The following is a 14243-nucleotide window of genomic DNA, read 5'->3' as shown; positions in this document are numbered from 1 at the left end:
AATGTTAACATATAGGTTGTGTCTCTCTGAATTGAACAATAGGATATCGCATAGTGTAGTTAAAGTACAGTTAGTAAAGTAAGGTATCGAAAATATATTCTTATAAAAATTTGCTTGATATCAAACAAATTTGATATCATTATTGAAAATTTATAAGATATTTTCCGTAAATAGAGCAGTGACAAAGATTTAAAAAATCCATTAATTCTTCAAGGAGAGCGTTATCTTGAAACACTTGGTGTGACGAATTAAACGATGTGCAAAAATAATGGTTTCATTTTGTAGGAGGTCACAAGTTCGTGAATATTGCATGTCGCATGCCTTGATAAATCCTATTAAACCACTAAAACCAATCAGACATGTTGAATTTTTGGAAACATTTTTCCTCTGCACGAAAGTTATTACTAACAATGAGGAAAAATTAGTAAATAATCGAGAAACAAAAACTTAATACATTAATAATTATTCACCTAATTAATTATTAGTCACCGTAAAGAAGATTATTACAGATTCATAGGAAACACGTTGATCACAAACCAAGGAGAAGCTTTTTAACCCAGCACTATTAATTCATAAAAAATTATATTCACAAAGTGTATCTGTCTATCGAGCGGCATAGCAAGCGCAAAAAGGAGAGAATCGTTTTGCATAATATCAGACTTACAAAGCGGAATATTTACGATGAAAGTCTCGTACAGGTGAAGCAATTCAGGAACACGTTACGTCGACGTGTGTCGTTAACTTCTAATAATTGACCGTAACTACGCGCTTCGGCCACGGAAGCTAAACCCTCCAAAAGGAAGAGAATAGAAATAAAAAAAAATTCGCAAAAAGAAAAAGAACGTAAAGAACGCGACTGTTAACCGATGGTCAGGCGCTCTTAGAACTTACGTTTTTCCCCAGGCGGTACGGCGGGATATTTAGCATATTAAAGAAACCACTAGCGGGCGGCTTGGTTCCGTGGAGTATTCATTTAAAACGAGTTCGAGGGGATGCAGCTTTCGAGCGGCGGCACAAAAAGTAAGTTAATTGGCCGAGTCGAATCGATGATGTTAATAAGCGTTCCGTCTGGCAACGTAGACCAAAACCGGGCTCGCTTTTCGTCGGTTTAAAACTCCGGGGAACTCTCTCAGAAAGAATAGAATGGCGACAATGAGTTACGAGGAAGGCGAAATCATTGGTAGACTTGTGTCGCGACCAAGGGAGAAGAGAAAAAAAAAGGGGGATGGAAAGGAGCAAGTTGAACTACTCCACCCCTTTCGTCCACTCACGGTCGCCCCCGATCAAGGATAATTGCATTAATTTATTCCCGATCCGCCGCAGAAATTCCAGATCCTTTGGGCTAATTACGTTATTAAACGACCCCGCGCCTCCTGCTTCCTCGGGATTACGTCTCTCGATAAAATTCCTCGGGGAAAGCAAAGAACCGGCCACCGTTTTCTTTCTTTCTTTCTTCGGTTCTTTGGCTCTTTAGTTCCTTCTTGCCACTGTTAAATTGCAATTTGTACGAATCGCGACCGCAGAGATGCAGGTGGGGTGGAGACGGAGCCAGGAAGTGAAGAGTTCTTAAAAAATTATTACCACCGACTCCCCGACGGTATTCAACCGCGATCGATAGGACGAGCGGACAAAGGAAAAGTTCGTTAAGCCGTTCCCGTACAAATTGTCGATCGCGCTCGGCAATTAAGACACCGTTCTGTTGAGAGTTCTTGCTCCCGCGTCGATTCGAAACGAGATCGAGTTCCTGCCAACTTGGTATACCTTTCTCGTGAGACCCTTTGCCCTATGACCCTTCTACGAACGGATGATGGTCGATCCATTTTTATTTCTTACGAGATCGTGTCTAGGAATAGGTTAAGACAGCTGATGCTTGGGCACGCAGGATATCATTTGCATAAGGCTCTGATTTAAGGCGCATCAGAATCGCGTTGTTCGTGTCTCGTCCATCCGGAAGATAGGCACCCTTACACGGTTACACCGCATGAAATTTATAATTAGTAGGGGCCGGTTTTATGCAAATGCAAATGCAATAATAGCGACGACGTGCGCCACGGATGCGGTTCACATCGTATCATGTTACTCGTGTTTCTCGTCTCGTTAAATATTCTCGCCTGGCAGCCATGAAATTTCACGGGGACATTAGCCGGCGAAAATTTCGCATCACCGATATCTCGTCTTATTTATCGATCTAGAAGTCGTTTCACGGAAATTTTTCCGCAAAATTCTTTAATTATACCATCGCCAAGTACCATTAATGATTGAGCTTCTTTTATCTTTGTTTTCGGAACGGCGTATTAACGTCTATCTCGGTTGTGGAATTATCAAGAAACGTTCGAAGAAGAAGGGTTGCTTCGTTTCCCTCGAGCAAAATTTATGCAAATAAACTGCTAGTTACGGTCTATATCGAGGATGAAAAGAAACATCAGCAATGATGAAAATAAATCTTTAATACCGTCACAAGGCTCTGCATTCAATTATCGTGGCAAGGATGCGAAGGAACCAAGGGGCAATGGCGAACGGGGAGAAAAACAAGCAGAGAGGCGCATACGTCAAAACGAAACGGCCCTTTGGAATTTCTAATGAAGTGTGTGAACTTCAACCCGTTTTCTAGGCGTAACCTAATTAAGTCCTGAACGTGTATGCAAATTTTCGCTCAGCGGGACACGCAGAGGTTAAAACCAGCCTCCCTTCACTGCGTTCGCCCTGTTTCTTCCTCTTTCACCCTCTTTCTCTCGTTCCGCGTACCAATGCAGGGAAAACGTTCGTACGACGATTTTGCACGACACGTATTCTCAGTCGTCGTCAATGTCGAATCGACCGTTAATTAATTAATTTCGTGCCGAGGGGCCTAAGGGAGTTCCGTTGCCAGATTGAAATGTTCAATGGCAGTGCCATAAGGAAGCAAATTTTGGCCAATTAGTCTTTGGTTTAGCAGAATAAAAACATATGACAATGATCTTTCCCTTTCCTTCTCTCGTTCCCCTTTCATTACATTTAACGAGTATTATTCCATGTGAAACTGTTATTATTACGTAATAACTTTTTAGAATAATTGGACATTCGTCGTTTCCGAGTAATTTTAGATCTTTATAACGTAGAAATTTGGAGAGATTCGTATGAAAAATAACTAGCGCAAGTAGCACAATAGCATTAGCGGACTATCACATTTTCTAGTAGTTTGATAACATACTTAAGTTAGAAAAAAAAGTAATTGGAAAATATAAGAACCTGTGTCGATCGATCTGTGGATGATCTGCTTAACTTCCGGTGTACGGTACATCGTAAAGTGCAACCTTGCGTCCCACACTGCAGCCGAATGCACGTATCGACAATGGTGTCGATGGTTCGATGGGGATGAATATTCATTGATTGGCAAAGCCACCCCCAATCGCCTGATAGGCGTATACCTGCCGCAACCCCAAATATAGCCTCAGCAATTATGAGTATGCAGCAAATTGTCCTTGTTTTCAGAGCCACGTGCCACGAGTCAGGTACATCCATGGTATCGGGCACGCATCGTTGTCCTTTTTAGTTTTAACAGTCGATGCCGATAATCACTGTATATTAGCTTGAAAAAAAATACTCACAGAACTCAATAAATAAAAGATATTTCGATACTCCAAGATTATAAGGATCTGGTAAAAGAAATTACTGTTTATAAAGTAAGATTAATAATTAGATTTCACCTAATAATTAGATTAAAATAATATATACATATGAAAAATAATTGGAATACAAATTTCTATCGTGTTGTATACGAAGCAAACTTTAGTTAAATTGTACTAAATATCCGGTGTATAAATAGAATAAAAAATTAGAAAACTGTGTCTCAAAAGTATTAAAATACTTTTAGTATTTTATTTAGTATTTTATTTAGTAGTTATTTTAAAATACTAAAGTATTAAATAAAATAGGTTGATGGTAATCTGAAATGTTGAAAATATTTAAATAATTGATATGAAACTAGAAAAGTTGTATTTCTAAATTGTTATAGAGTGATTTATTATTCACCGCGATCTCGGGGGAATGTCATGGTTCCTCGCGTTTAAAATGACGATAATTACCTTATATTCTACCAGAATCACTGTGATTAGTGTAATAAAGAAGATGGTAGGAAATTGCTATGGGATTAACTTACTCAGATATCTCATTAAATTTAGGAAGAAAACTACAACCTGGGGATTAACTCGAAATGATTGTATATTAAAGATCGTGTCACTGATCAAAAACGTAAGTAATAATACGAAGGATTCTACGTGCACACGTTCGTATCTATATGTTATCAACATCGCTTTAAAAATTTAACCCTTTTAAAGTTATCAATAACTAAGATATAAAACATAAGTATTATAATATACAGATATTTTAAACAAAATGATATTACATTTTAAAATTTTTGTACATCAAAACTGTACTAAACTAAAATTTTCACAAATTAAAATTAAATTATAAATATAGCGAAGATTGAAATTATAAATTTTTTACCCACAATACTACAACCCATTTTGCGGAAACAAAATTTTTTATATTCAACAATGATTTAATTAAAAATTACATAGAATTTTCATCTACATTATTACAGATTGATTTTTACCAAATTTCTCACGCATTCTACACACTTTCAACAGTGTACGGTTAAAGGAGCATATTATAATTACAAAGCAAAGCGTTGCATATAACAGGCACGTGTTTTAAACAGCCTCGATGAGCTTTTACCTCTGATCACACGCATGATCGCTACCAGATCCACATCCATTAAAAATTGGTAACTCGATATCGGAGTATTGTCCGTAACGTACCGACGCACATGCCTAGAAAAGTTTGCTCAAGTTATGCATTGCAGGAGATCCGGGAAGAAAGCGATACATTTATTATGCATATCTAAACAATGTCCTGGACGGTTTCTCCTTGAACCATGTTTGTTCATGCGCACGATTTCATATCGCGTTGAATCTTCCGAGCCGGAAGATGAAAACTCTGCCTACGTTGTAACGTATCTCTGTGTACGTTCTCATGTAAATGTTATTTGTATAATTCAATCTGTAGAACAGTAGCTGTTCTTCTATAACGTAATATCTAAAATTAAGATAGTATTTTTGCGTAGAGATTTTGATCACTTGGAGAACAGTTTATTTTGATGATTTAATTATTAAAATTGTGTAATAAAATAATATCTCAAATAATTTTATAATGGCATAAAAAGTATAATTTCAAATAATTTTAGATATAAGGAATCTTAAAATAATAAGGAAATATAACATTAGAAACGAGTTGAAAGATACATTTTCTTTCATATGATGACGTATTTTTAGCGTAATTTATAATTTATGTTGTTGAACGAACGATGTTTTACATATTACAATTATTTTCTATTATCAGGAAGTTTGTTATTTTATCTTTCATCTAACATGCTCTGTTCATGTCTGTGTTCAAATAACGTATCGTTTCTTTAAACGCAACATTAATATTGCAATATCGTGCTACTCCGTACAACATTATACGAACACCATTTTAAATGAATTTTTTACTCTATCCATTTAGAAAAAAAAACGAATAATAATAATTAATCCTGGATTTGTGGGAAGTATAACAACGATTACGATGAACGAATTCTTTAATCTCCTATAACCAGAACTTTATTTCCTTATGAGAGAAAAAGATTGTAATTGGACACAGTTTATTAATATATTCTTAAACGTATAATTAGAGATTTTTAATTATTGCATAGAAATAACCTGGGTTGTGTCTGCGTAACGGCACATTAATAAGATACGGGATTATAGTGATAAACGTTTATAACAAAAATTTTAAAAAATATAAAAACAACGTTTGATCCTCTTCTATAACCATTATTCTCGCTGATAAACTCGATTAACACAGTTGCTCGCATTCTTGGAAAAGCCAACATCTACGAATGGTCGACTTTCGAAAATGAAATTCGCGATGCACGTTCTAAAATTTAGAGTATCGATTACATACGAGAGGCGGTCGTTTGCCGAGCCGGCAATAAAAGAGAAAAAGAGAAAAGGAGGAAGAAAAAAGGACGAAGACCCCCTTCGCATCCGGATACGCTCCACTCCTGTCAGTCGTATGTCAACCCTCGTTGTTTTTTTGCCGCGCTCTTAATAATTGATCATCTGATTACGATACATTATACCCCCCTTTTTCTACTTTGGTACACCGTCAGAGAGGGCATTATTCGTGCACCGAGGGAAACAGAGTAAACGGGCGAAACAGAGAAGGAAACTTTTTCTTTCCGTCGCCTGGCGAGGGACGACCATTTGCATATAGGCCCCCTTATCGACAAATACACCGGGGGCGCCCTTCGTAATGAGGGCCCCACCCTTCGCCCCTCCACACCACCATTCTTTATTTTTTTAACGTGGACCGCCATTGTCCGTTAACTCATTCGACGTGGCACCGTGGACCAGCTTCGTATCTCCCTTCCTTCCTCGTTATCCACTTCATCTTTCTATCGTCTCCATTCTCTCTCTCTCTCTCTCTCTCTCTCTCTCTTTCTTTCTTTCTTTCTCTCTCTGTCCCTGTCTCTGTCTCATTTAAAATGTTTCGCCTCGCTCTCTGTATTTCACTGGCTCCACTCGGTGTGTTCCTGTCGTGTTTGAACCGAACCGCGACCTTCCAGGCTGGGAACCCGCGTTAAGAAAAAAAAAATAGAAAAAATAACGACAGAGAATAACAGAACCGGTTACGCGTCGAAAAATATGAATCATAGAGATAAAGCTAGAAGCGTGAAAACGTGGATGGGATTCTATACTGTGGCATCTGCTTTTCGAGATAGACATAAGAAAAAAAATGATCGCTGATAAAGGTTTTGTTGGATTGCGCAGCCGTCGTGTGGGACGCGTGAGAATGATCCTGTAACAAGGATCGTTGCATTTATAATAATAATTGGCTTCGCTTTTAAATAGTACCGTAGGTTAATTGTCTGTGTGATAATTGAATTATCTAATTTGATCTTCTATGACGCAAGTGTAGAGCTTTGTTGCGGAGGAAGCTTCAAAATTGAAAATCATAATTCTATGCTTTGCAATTAAGTACTTGTTATCGTGAATCATTTTTGTTCTTTTTTTCATTATTTAATCATTCTGTTAACCTTTTTATATGCCTTATTTTACCGAATAGACCAACTCAATTTTCTATATCTCTAAATTAAGATTTCTTTGCCAGAAAGAAGTAGATATTATACTCATACTTTCTCCGCTTTGTAACAAATAATTAAGAAAAAAAAAGAAATAAAACGTTCTTCCTGTTATATATAAAATTATTATATACAAACTTCCCATTAAACAATCCACGAAAATTAAGCTCTCTAATTAATAGTTCGAAACACAGGAACCAAGAATACTAAAAATTTTGCTGAATTCATCATAAAATTTCATTATTGTATCGTTTAAGCCTGCACGTCACCTTAAAACGAATGGCCCTAACATAACCACGAAATCTCATAAATCCGTGATAAGTTTCTCAATGATCGTTCTAAAAATCACTCTCTTAACTTAGCTGTCAAGTGATCGATATAACATGCAAAAAGATTCAAACCTACAGAAAACTTCATAATGCTAAAAATATAGGCATTCTATAGGAAATGGGGTATTCTAAAGAATTTCAGTCATTTTTAGGAATAACAGGTCGCAGGACATAGGGGACCGGTTTTGTAACCTAGAGAGACCGATTGTTACCGACTTCGTTACACAACTGTTAGGATAATCTGCGGCGAGAATCATGAGCCGTGATACACGTATACAGCCATGTATAGGTTATGTCCGGTCCAAGGGGTGAGGGCAGGTGTACCTTTCGAGAGAATAATTAATATTCAGCGAGGAAAAAGTGGGCGAGAGCCGGCGATAGTCTTCTCTTATGAACAGTTAGCGCGTTAGCAAACGGGCACATCGCTTCTAGACACGCAGCTGGTCCTCCCAAGAAAGACTTCCAGGCCCAATTATGTTCGTCTTGTCGATCGTCCTTACACCGTAATTGTTTCGCTTTTGATCTGTTGGTCGGTACCTGGCCGGAAATTTCGTGGGACTGATTTTATCGGACTTCTTGGATTCCTACCGTACTCCTGGAACATTCGAATTTCTATCCGAAAGGATGAAGTTCCTGAATAGTTGAATACGGTATGCACAGTGTACAGGTACTAGGTTTAAACTTTCTTTTATTCGCCTTGAAATAGAAAAGGTAACAGCCTCGTGTAACAACTAAGTGGATATATTTCTCGAAATAGCGATTCATGTTAAAGTTCCCCATTTTCATGGCGGAAATTTGTATAACGATAACTAAAAAAAGTATGTCAAGCCAGAACGATCATGAGGCACGGTTTCACGAATAAATCGTAATCTACTAACATAGATATCGGCAATCTTCCGGTGAAATCTCAGTAGCCTTGATAACGAAAGCGTGTAGACCGAGCCGCAGGACGAATTGCAGCTGCAGAAAACGAGGAAAACTTATGATCAGATAAGGGCGAGAGCGGGAGGCAAGAGACCGGTATAAAAGAGTTAGAGAAAAAGAGATAGCGGATGAGGGGTCGGAGGAAAGCGGAGTACAAATTACGACCACCCGGAACTGGTCTCGTGGCCGTGTTAACTTTCGTCGCGTGCCTTCGGGAAATGCTTCAACTTTTGCAGCCACGTGTTATCGTCCGGGCATTATAAACTTTCCATTGCTCGGCCTTTCCCTCTCCCTTTCCTTCTTCCCTTTCCTTGTTTGCTTTCATTATTTACGACGCGTTAACGAAATTTACGGCTTGCCCTTGCACTGTTTTCTAGAATTTTGTGACTCGGTCGAACTCGTAGAGTCTTCGTTATACTTTCCTCGTAAACATATTTTCCCAAAACATTGACCAATATTCCTCGTTAGATATTCGTTACTTTGTAGTTATCATACTGTAAGGTTATATTTTGGATACCGTTAAATGCAATACGTTCTTTTTTCAATTATCTACAATATTTGAAAAGATAATATTTTCATAGTATCGTTGTAATAATAAAAATGATGTAACAGGTTAGTTAATAAGACTCTTCCTGTATAAAGTGAAGAAATATAGTGAACGACGCTATTTAATATGTATTAGTTTTCGTCGCTTATTTAACATTTATATAATATTTTCAAAATGTATTTTTCCTCTCTACTGAAAAACAATGACCACGTTATATGTATACAAACTTTAAATATGAATTAAGTTCGACCGATCAATTTATAATCAGGCAAGATGCTGCAATGAAATTTAAGCGAAATATCTAGAAAATAATTGGAGATCTAATTGTGTATTTCATACTAAGCAAACGGTTCAATTAACTACTACGTACGATTAAATATTATAACCTTAACCTGTTTTGTGTTTCAGATATGAGGCAGTGGAATTGATTTATCGTGAACTGACCAGCGTTTACAAACAATCGGAAATTGATTGGAAAATAATACACAATGCAGGTTGCACTAGAGATGATACTGATTTGCCAGACCATGTTACTGCGCCTAATGACCTCAATCGATTAATCAGCGTAACATTCAGATCCTTTTTGACTGCTCTGCCGACTCCTCCTACGATCGTAACAATTGCAAGGTATGAAGGGATAGTACATTCTTATACATCGAATTTTTACATTCTAAATTATAATGAAAATTCATGCCTTTTTCTGCTATAATCGTATTATGTATTTAATAACGTAAAAATTCAAATGAGCTGTTTCAAGCTGATAATAAACAGCGCGTATAAATAATATTTTATTAAAAACTCCTACAACTACAAAACTATTAGCTACTTTATGAAAGAAAATTTTCTACTTCAGAATTTCTTACTTTAAACCGATTTCCCAACAAATTTGTTTTTCTTTCATACGCGATAAATGTTTTCCTTTACCTATGGATTTTTTTAACATTATTTTCTAAAATTCCCACGCCAGGCTATGTAATCCTATTTATCATAGTGACCCAATTGAATAATACATTCGATCAATTAACCAGTTAACTGTAGCGACCTCTTTGAAAACTTTGAAAAGTGTGTGCCTAAAATGACTGTTTCATTTTCTAATTTTATTACTGACAGGGCTCGTCATAACACAAAGTATTGCCATTTCTTCATGACGAGTATAGTCGTTAAAGACAGCTAAGTGGTTAACATAGCCTCCAGCAAACTTAACAAAGTAATCTTCATCAAACATTTCCCCAAAATAAACGAAACTGTCCATCGCTAAAAGGAGGATGGTAACAAAAATAGCCATCGATAATAATCGCGCCGCGGAATGTTTTTGAAACGCGTGAAATTGAATTCCAAGGCTGCCCGTCTCTATCGAAGGTAGAGAACGGCAGGGTCGCAGATGGCGTGGAAGAAGATGCTGGGAGGGCTGGAAATAGAGAAAAAGGGAGGATCGTAGGGGAGGTATGGTTGGGTTGGGCGAAGGGTGGGTTCATGGACGTTCGGCTACCATGAAGCCCCACCTCCCATGTGGGCAAGGGGTGGCCTTGTAAGGGGTGTACAAAATCAAATCCCCGACCTTTCGGCACTCGTTGTCAGATGTCTCTGTCTTCGATGTCCCGCGACAGATGCTAATTATTCCTTTTTATCTCTGTTCTACGGTCTAGTTGGCCGGATGATTAAGGCGAGACACGGTAATCCGTTTCTCAATTTTGCCGGCTCTCGTAATAAACGCGCCACGCCACGGGAAATTGTGATTTATGAAACATACGAGACGCGACGATACTAATGAGATCATCGCCAGAGAGGAGATCTTTCCACGGACTCTGAAGCTCGTCTAGAGTCGAATTCTACGATTTCTTCTGGCAAAACGCGATTAAGTTCATAGCTTTATGTTATAGCTTTATTTAGTTCCACTGCGCATTATTGATGGTATTGTCTATTTACAGATATTAATTACCATTAGATTTATCATTACGATTAGATTTTGCTGTGTAAAACTAACACAGGATGTTCGTATGTAATAATTTTTAAATTGAGGTTTCTTTTATTTCATTGTTATTTGAAGCCAGTTTAACTGATTAGTCTAATTAGATTAGGAAATATAGTCATTCTAAATCATCCACCTATGCGATTATTTAGGTCAATAAATTTTATTAATTTGAACCGTTGAACCGTTTCACATAAGAAAATAAAACGCGAATGTCATTATATACTCAAAACTAAGAAAAGTACACCTAAGTGTGTTATATTAATGTATATTACTTATTACAATAATTCTTCTTCTAATACCATTTATGCTACAGTCTGAAATATATTTCATAGCATTCATCGTGTGAAAAGGAAGATAGAGTATTTAAAATTATATTACCTATACTTATTCATCTCGTAGAAATATCTAATAAACCAAATTATGCAATGGAAACGTGGGTAAAAATAATGGAATAATCTGTAAATGGTTGATTTGGCGCCATCTCGTGATAAAATTAAGGAAATAGCATTCGGACTTCCGGCGGTGGCAGAAAAAAAATCGATTTCATCCCACTCGGCCCACTTGCAGCCCTCGACGACCCCTTGGTCTCCACCCCCAGCACTCCTAGCTTCCGGGAAAGACGCGGAAACGCCGCCGGATGTCGCCTCTGGACGGCACCGAGGTTCTCTTTCAGTTTGCCAGACGGCGATTAAACAGAAACAAGAAGAGAGAGCGAGTTTACGAGACCGAAAAGAGACTATTTACTATCGTTAAATGTACATTTTATCCTGTGATGTTTATATTTCACCAAATCTTTGATTATTTTTATTTCCACTATCCATCGCAATTTCTTCATTATTCGGTCGATTTTACGATATCTACGTACTTTATCGTTCATAATTATTTACACATTTCGCTTGATTTATAGCAACGATGTTTGATTTTGACCAAAATTAATAACAAATCAATAACTTACTTATAATCATTTTTCATGGGACCAGCAGACTATAAATTTAAGTTAGCTGTTAAAATGTACAGGAGATATGTCTACTACATACATTCATTGTTTATATATCGATATTTGTATCTGCCTCTGTATCATCTGTATCAGTATCAAGTTTCTTTATGAACGTCATTTTCTATCTAATTCAGAAATTAAAGAATCGGAAAATAAGGAACTTGTCAAGTAACAAAATAGTTCTACAAGATTTTACAATTGGAATCGTCAATTGTAAAAATCAATTTAAATCAAGTCATAGTGTTCTATTATACGTAGTGTAGAATTATTTGCAAGCTACCATCTTTTATTTTACTTTCTCTAAAGAACTTCAATATATATATTTATTTATATAATAGATATTTATAACAATTATATATTAAACATTTATAGAACTGCCGATATATTAGTCAACGGAACAGTTTGATGAGAAAGCACACGAAGTGAAGAATATCTGCTCTTGTTCACAGATCCAGCGAAGACGAATATTGTCCGTCAGAGGACGTCGATCAAATTCAGATGGCAGTGCTCGAAGAACTTCGTGAATGTTTAGGAGATATCGACATCCAATTGGCTTATCAAGAAGAGGAGCAATCTTTTTAAACATAACATAACCACCCTTTCCTTTCCAAGATATAAATGTTAATCGAATAATGTTCATTTCAATACAATAAACGTTTTTACAAAATATATTCACCCCTCCGTTAATCGTATCTTCTGTCAGCCATTCCGCGGTCCATAGTAAAAATAAAATCTACCGGTTCGAGCAGCGGGTCGTTACTAAGACAACGAGTTCTCGAGTGAGAACCAAATGAAACGCTCGTAAAGACCAATTACACTTTTTTCATTGGGCAAAGAAAACTAAGTCGAGGAGTCCAGCAACGTTGCATCGAATCGATGGAATACATCAGAAGATCAGAAGGCGAGGAGGGAGAAGGAAACTGGCACGTCTTTGATCACAGCGACGATTTACATAAGATCGGTGCCACTGGCCCATTATAAGAAGCGAACACAATGCCAACCTGAAGGTTAGCGTTTTTCTGCACCGAGTACCCCTGTGCCCCTCTCTCGTCCCTTCGGCCGCACATTTGCATACCGTAGGCTAGTTTCCCACACGTCTTAACAGCGATCGTTTCTTCCTTCTCTTTCGAAAACCTTCCCTCGTTTCCGTTTCTCTTTTACTTACAACCCTTTTCAGTCAGCGGGGGCAAAAAGACCAAGGAATACAGAAAAAAACGTCTTCCTTCTTCCAAGATGTTGGCGTTTCCTGGTGAAATATCTCTCAACATGGCCTTCGTACGCATTCAGATTGTGTACTGAATGTGCGTGCACGTAGTGTATTATACTTATACATCATTTTAGGTATTGAATTTCTAGAGTACAATGGGTATGGAGGTCTTTGTTCAGGAAACACCGCGGACATTGCACAAAATAATTCTTTATCTTGAATTGATTATTTATAAGAAAATTGTTTAATATCCTCGACGATATGATGGGAAATAAAATATAGGTACTTCTTTTTAAATGAAATATTCCAGATGTTTATTATAGTTACATATTATAGTTCATTCAAGATAGTTACATTTTTTATACATTTTCATTTACTGCATTAATAAATGGTTGAAAGTTCGTGCAAACACTTTGAATAGTTTATACATTTTTAGAAGTTTCGATTGTAGACTTTAAAATATTTTACCAGTAGCTTGTATCTAAGTAATTTGAGAAAAGTAAAAATAAAATTACTCGGAGTATATTGCGAAAAATCAAAATTATTTCTAATATTAGTATACCAATTTTTTCGCAAAGAATCAATTCTTTTCCTAAGTTCTTCGATTTAAAAAATTAGAATTTAAACTAAAAGGATTCTTAATAAGATTCTAAAGGAATAAACATTCTAACGCCTATACAAAAAGAAATATTACCCGATTCAAATTAACGTCTAAGCATCAATTCGTTAGTTATTCATGGTAGCATAGCCGAAATGAGTCATTCAATGGTTAAAGTGATCGTACAATTCCGCGTTTAGGGTCAGCACAGAGGAAACGAGCGATAACGCGCGAATAAACGTTAAATGAACAAGGTGAATGCGGAAGTGTGGTTGCAGAGAAGGGACGAATTTTAAAGAACCGCAAGGAAAGTTTACGAGCTGCCAGGCTCACGTAATGACTGTCGTTAACCACGGTGCGGGACTCTCGGCCGGAGAACCAAGCCTTTGTATGCTAATGACAGGGTGGTCCGATTTCAACCACCCTGAGTAAAAAATCTTAGGGGTCAACAGACCCATCGTTCGGCCGAGTTTTAAATCTCCCTCGAGTACCATTGACCTCGAATTAAAA

At 37.1% G+C, this 14243-nt stretch overlaps 1 protein-coding gene across 2 annotated transcripts in view; it reads left to right on the top strand.

The window, feature by feature from the left end:
* Positions 1-12597, top strand: part of LOC117235097 (UPF0489 protein C5orf22 homolog) — a 1027617-nt gene extending 1015020 nt beyond the window's left edge. For both annotated transcript variants that reach the window (XM_033496821.1, XM_033496820.1), the window contains 2 exons: positions 9368-9586; positions 12378-12597. In XM_033496821.1, the coding sequence (XP_033352712.1) occupies positions 9368-9586; positions 12378-12510 (352 nt within the window). In that variant the 3' untranslated portion in view covers positions 12511-12597. The remainder of the gene's footprint in view (positions 1-9367; positions 9587-12377) is intronic.
* Positions 12598-14243: the final 1646 nt, after the last annotated feature.

This window comes from Bombus vosnesenskii, unplaced genomic scaffold (assembly GCF_011952255.1).
Source record: "Bombus vosnesenskii isolate JDL3184/JDL3185 unplaced genomic scaffold, Bvos_JDL3184-5_v1.1 scf7180000013314, whole genome shotgun sequence".
NCBI lineage: Eukaryota > Metazoa > Arthropoda > Insecta > Hymenoptera > Apidae > Bombus > Bombus vosnesenskii.
The sequence above is the reverse complement of the archived record's forward strand: the minus strand, read 5'-3'. Positions and strand labels throughout refer to the sequence as shown.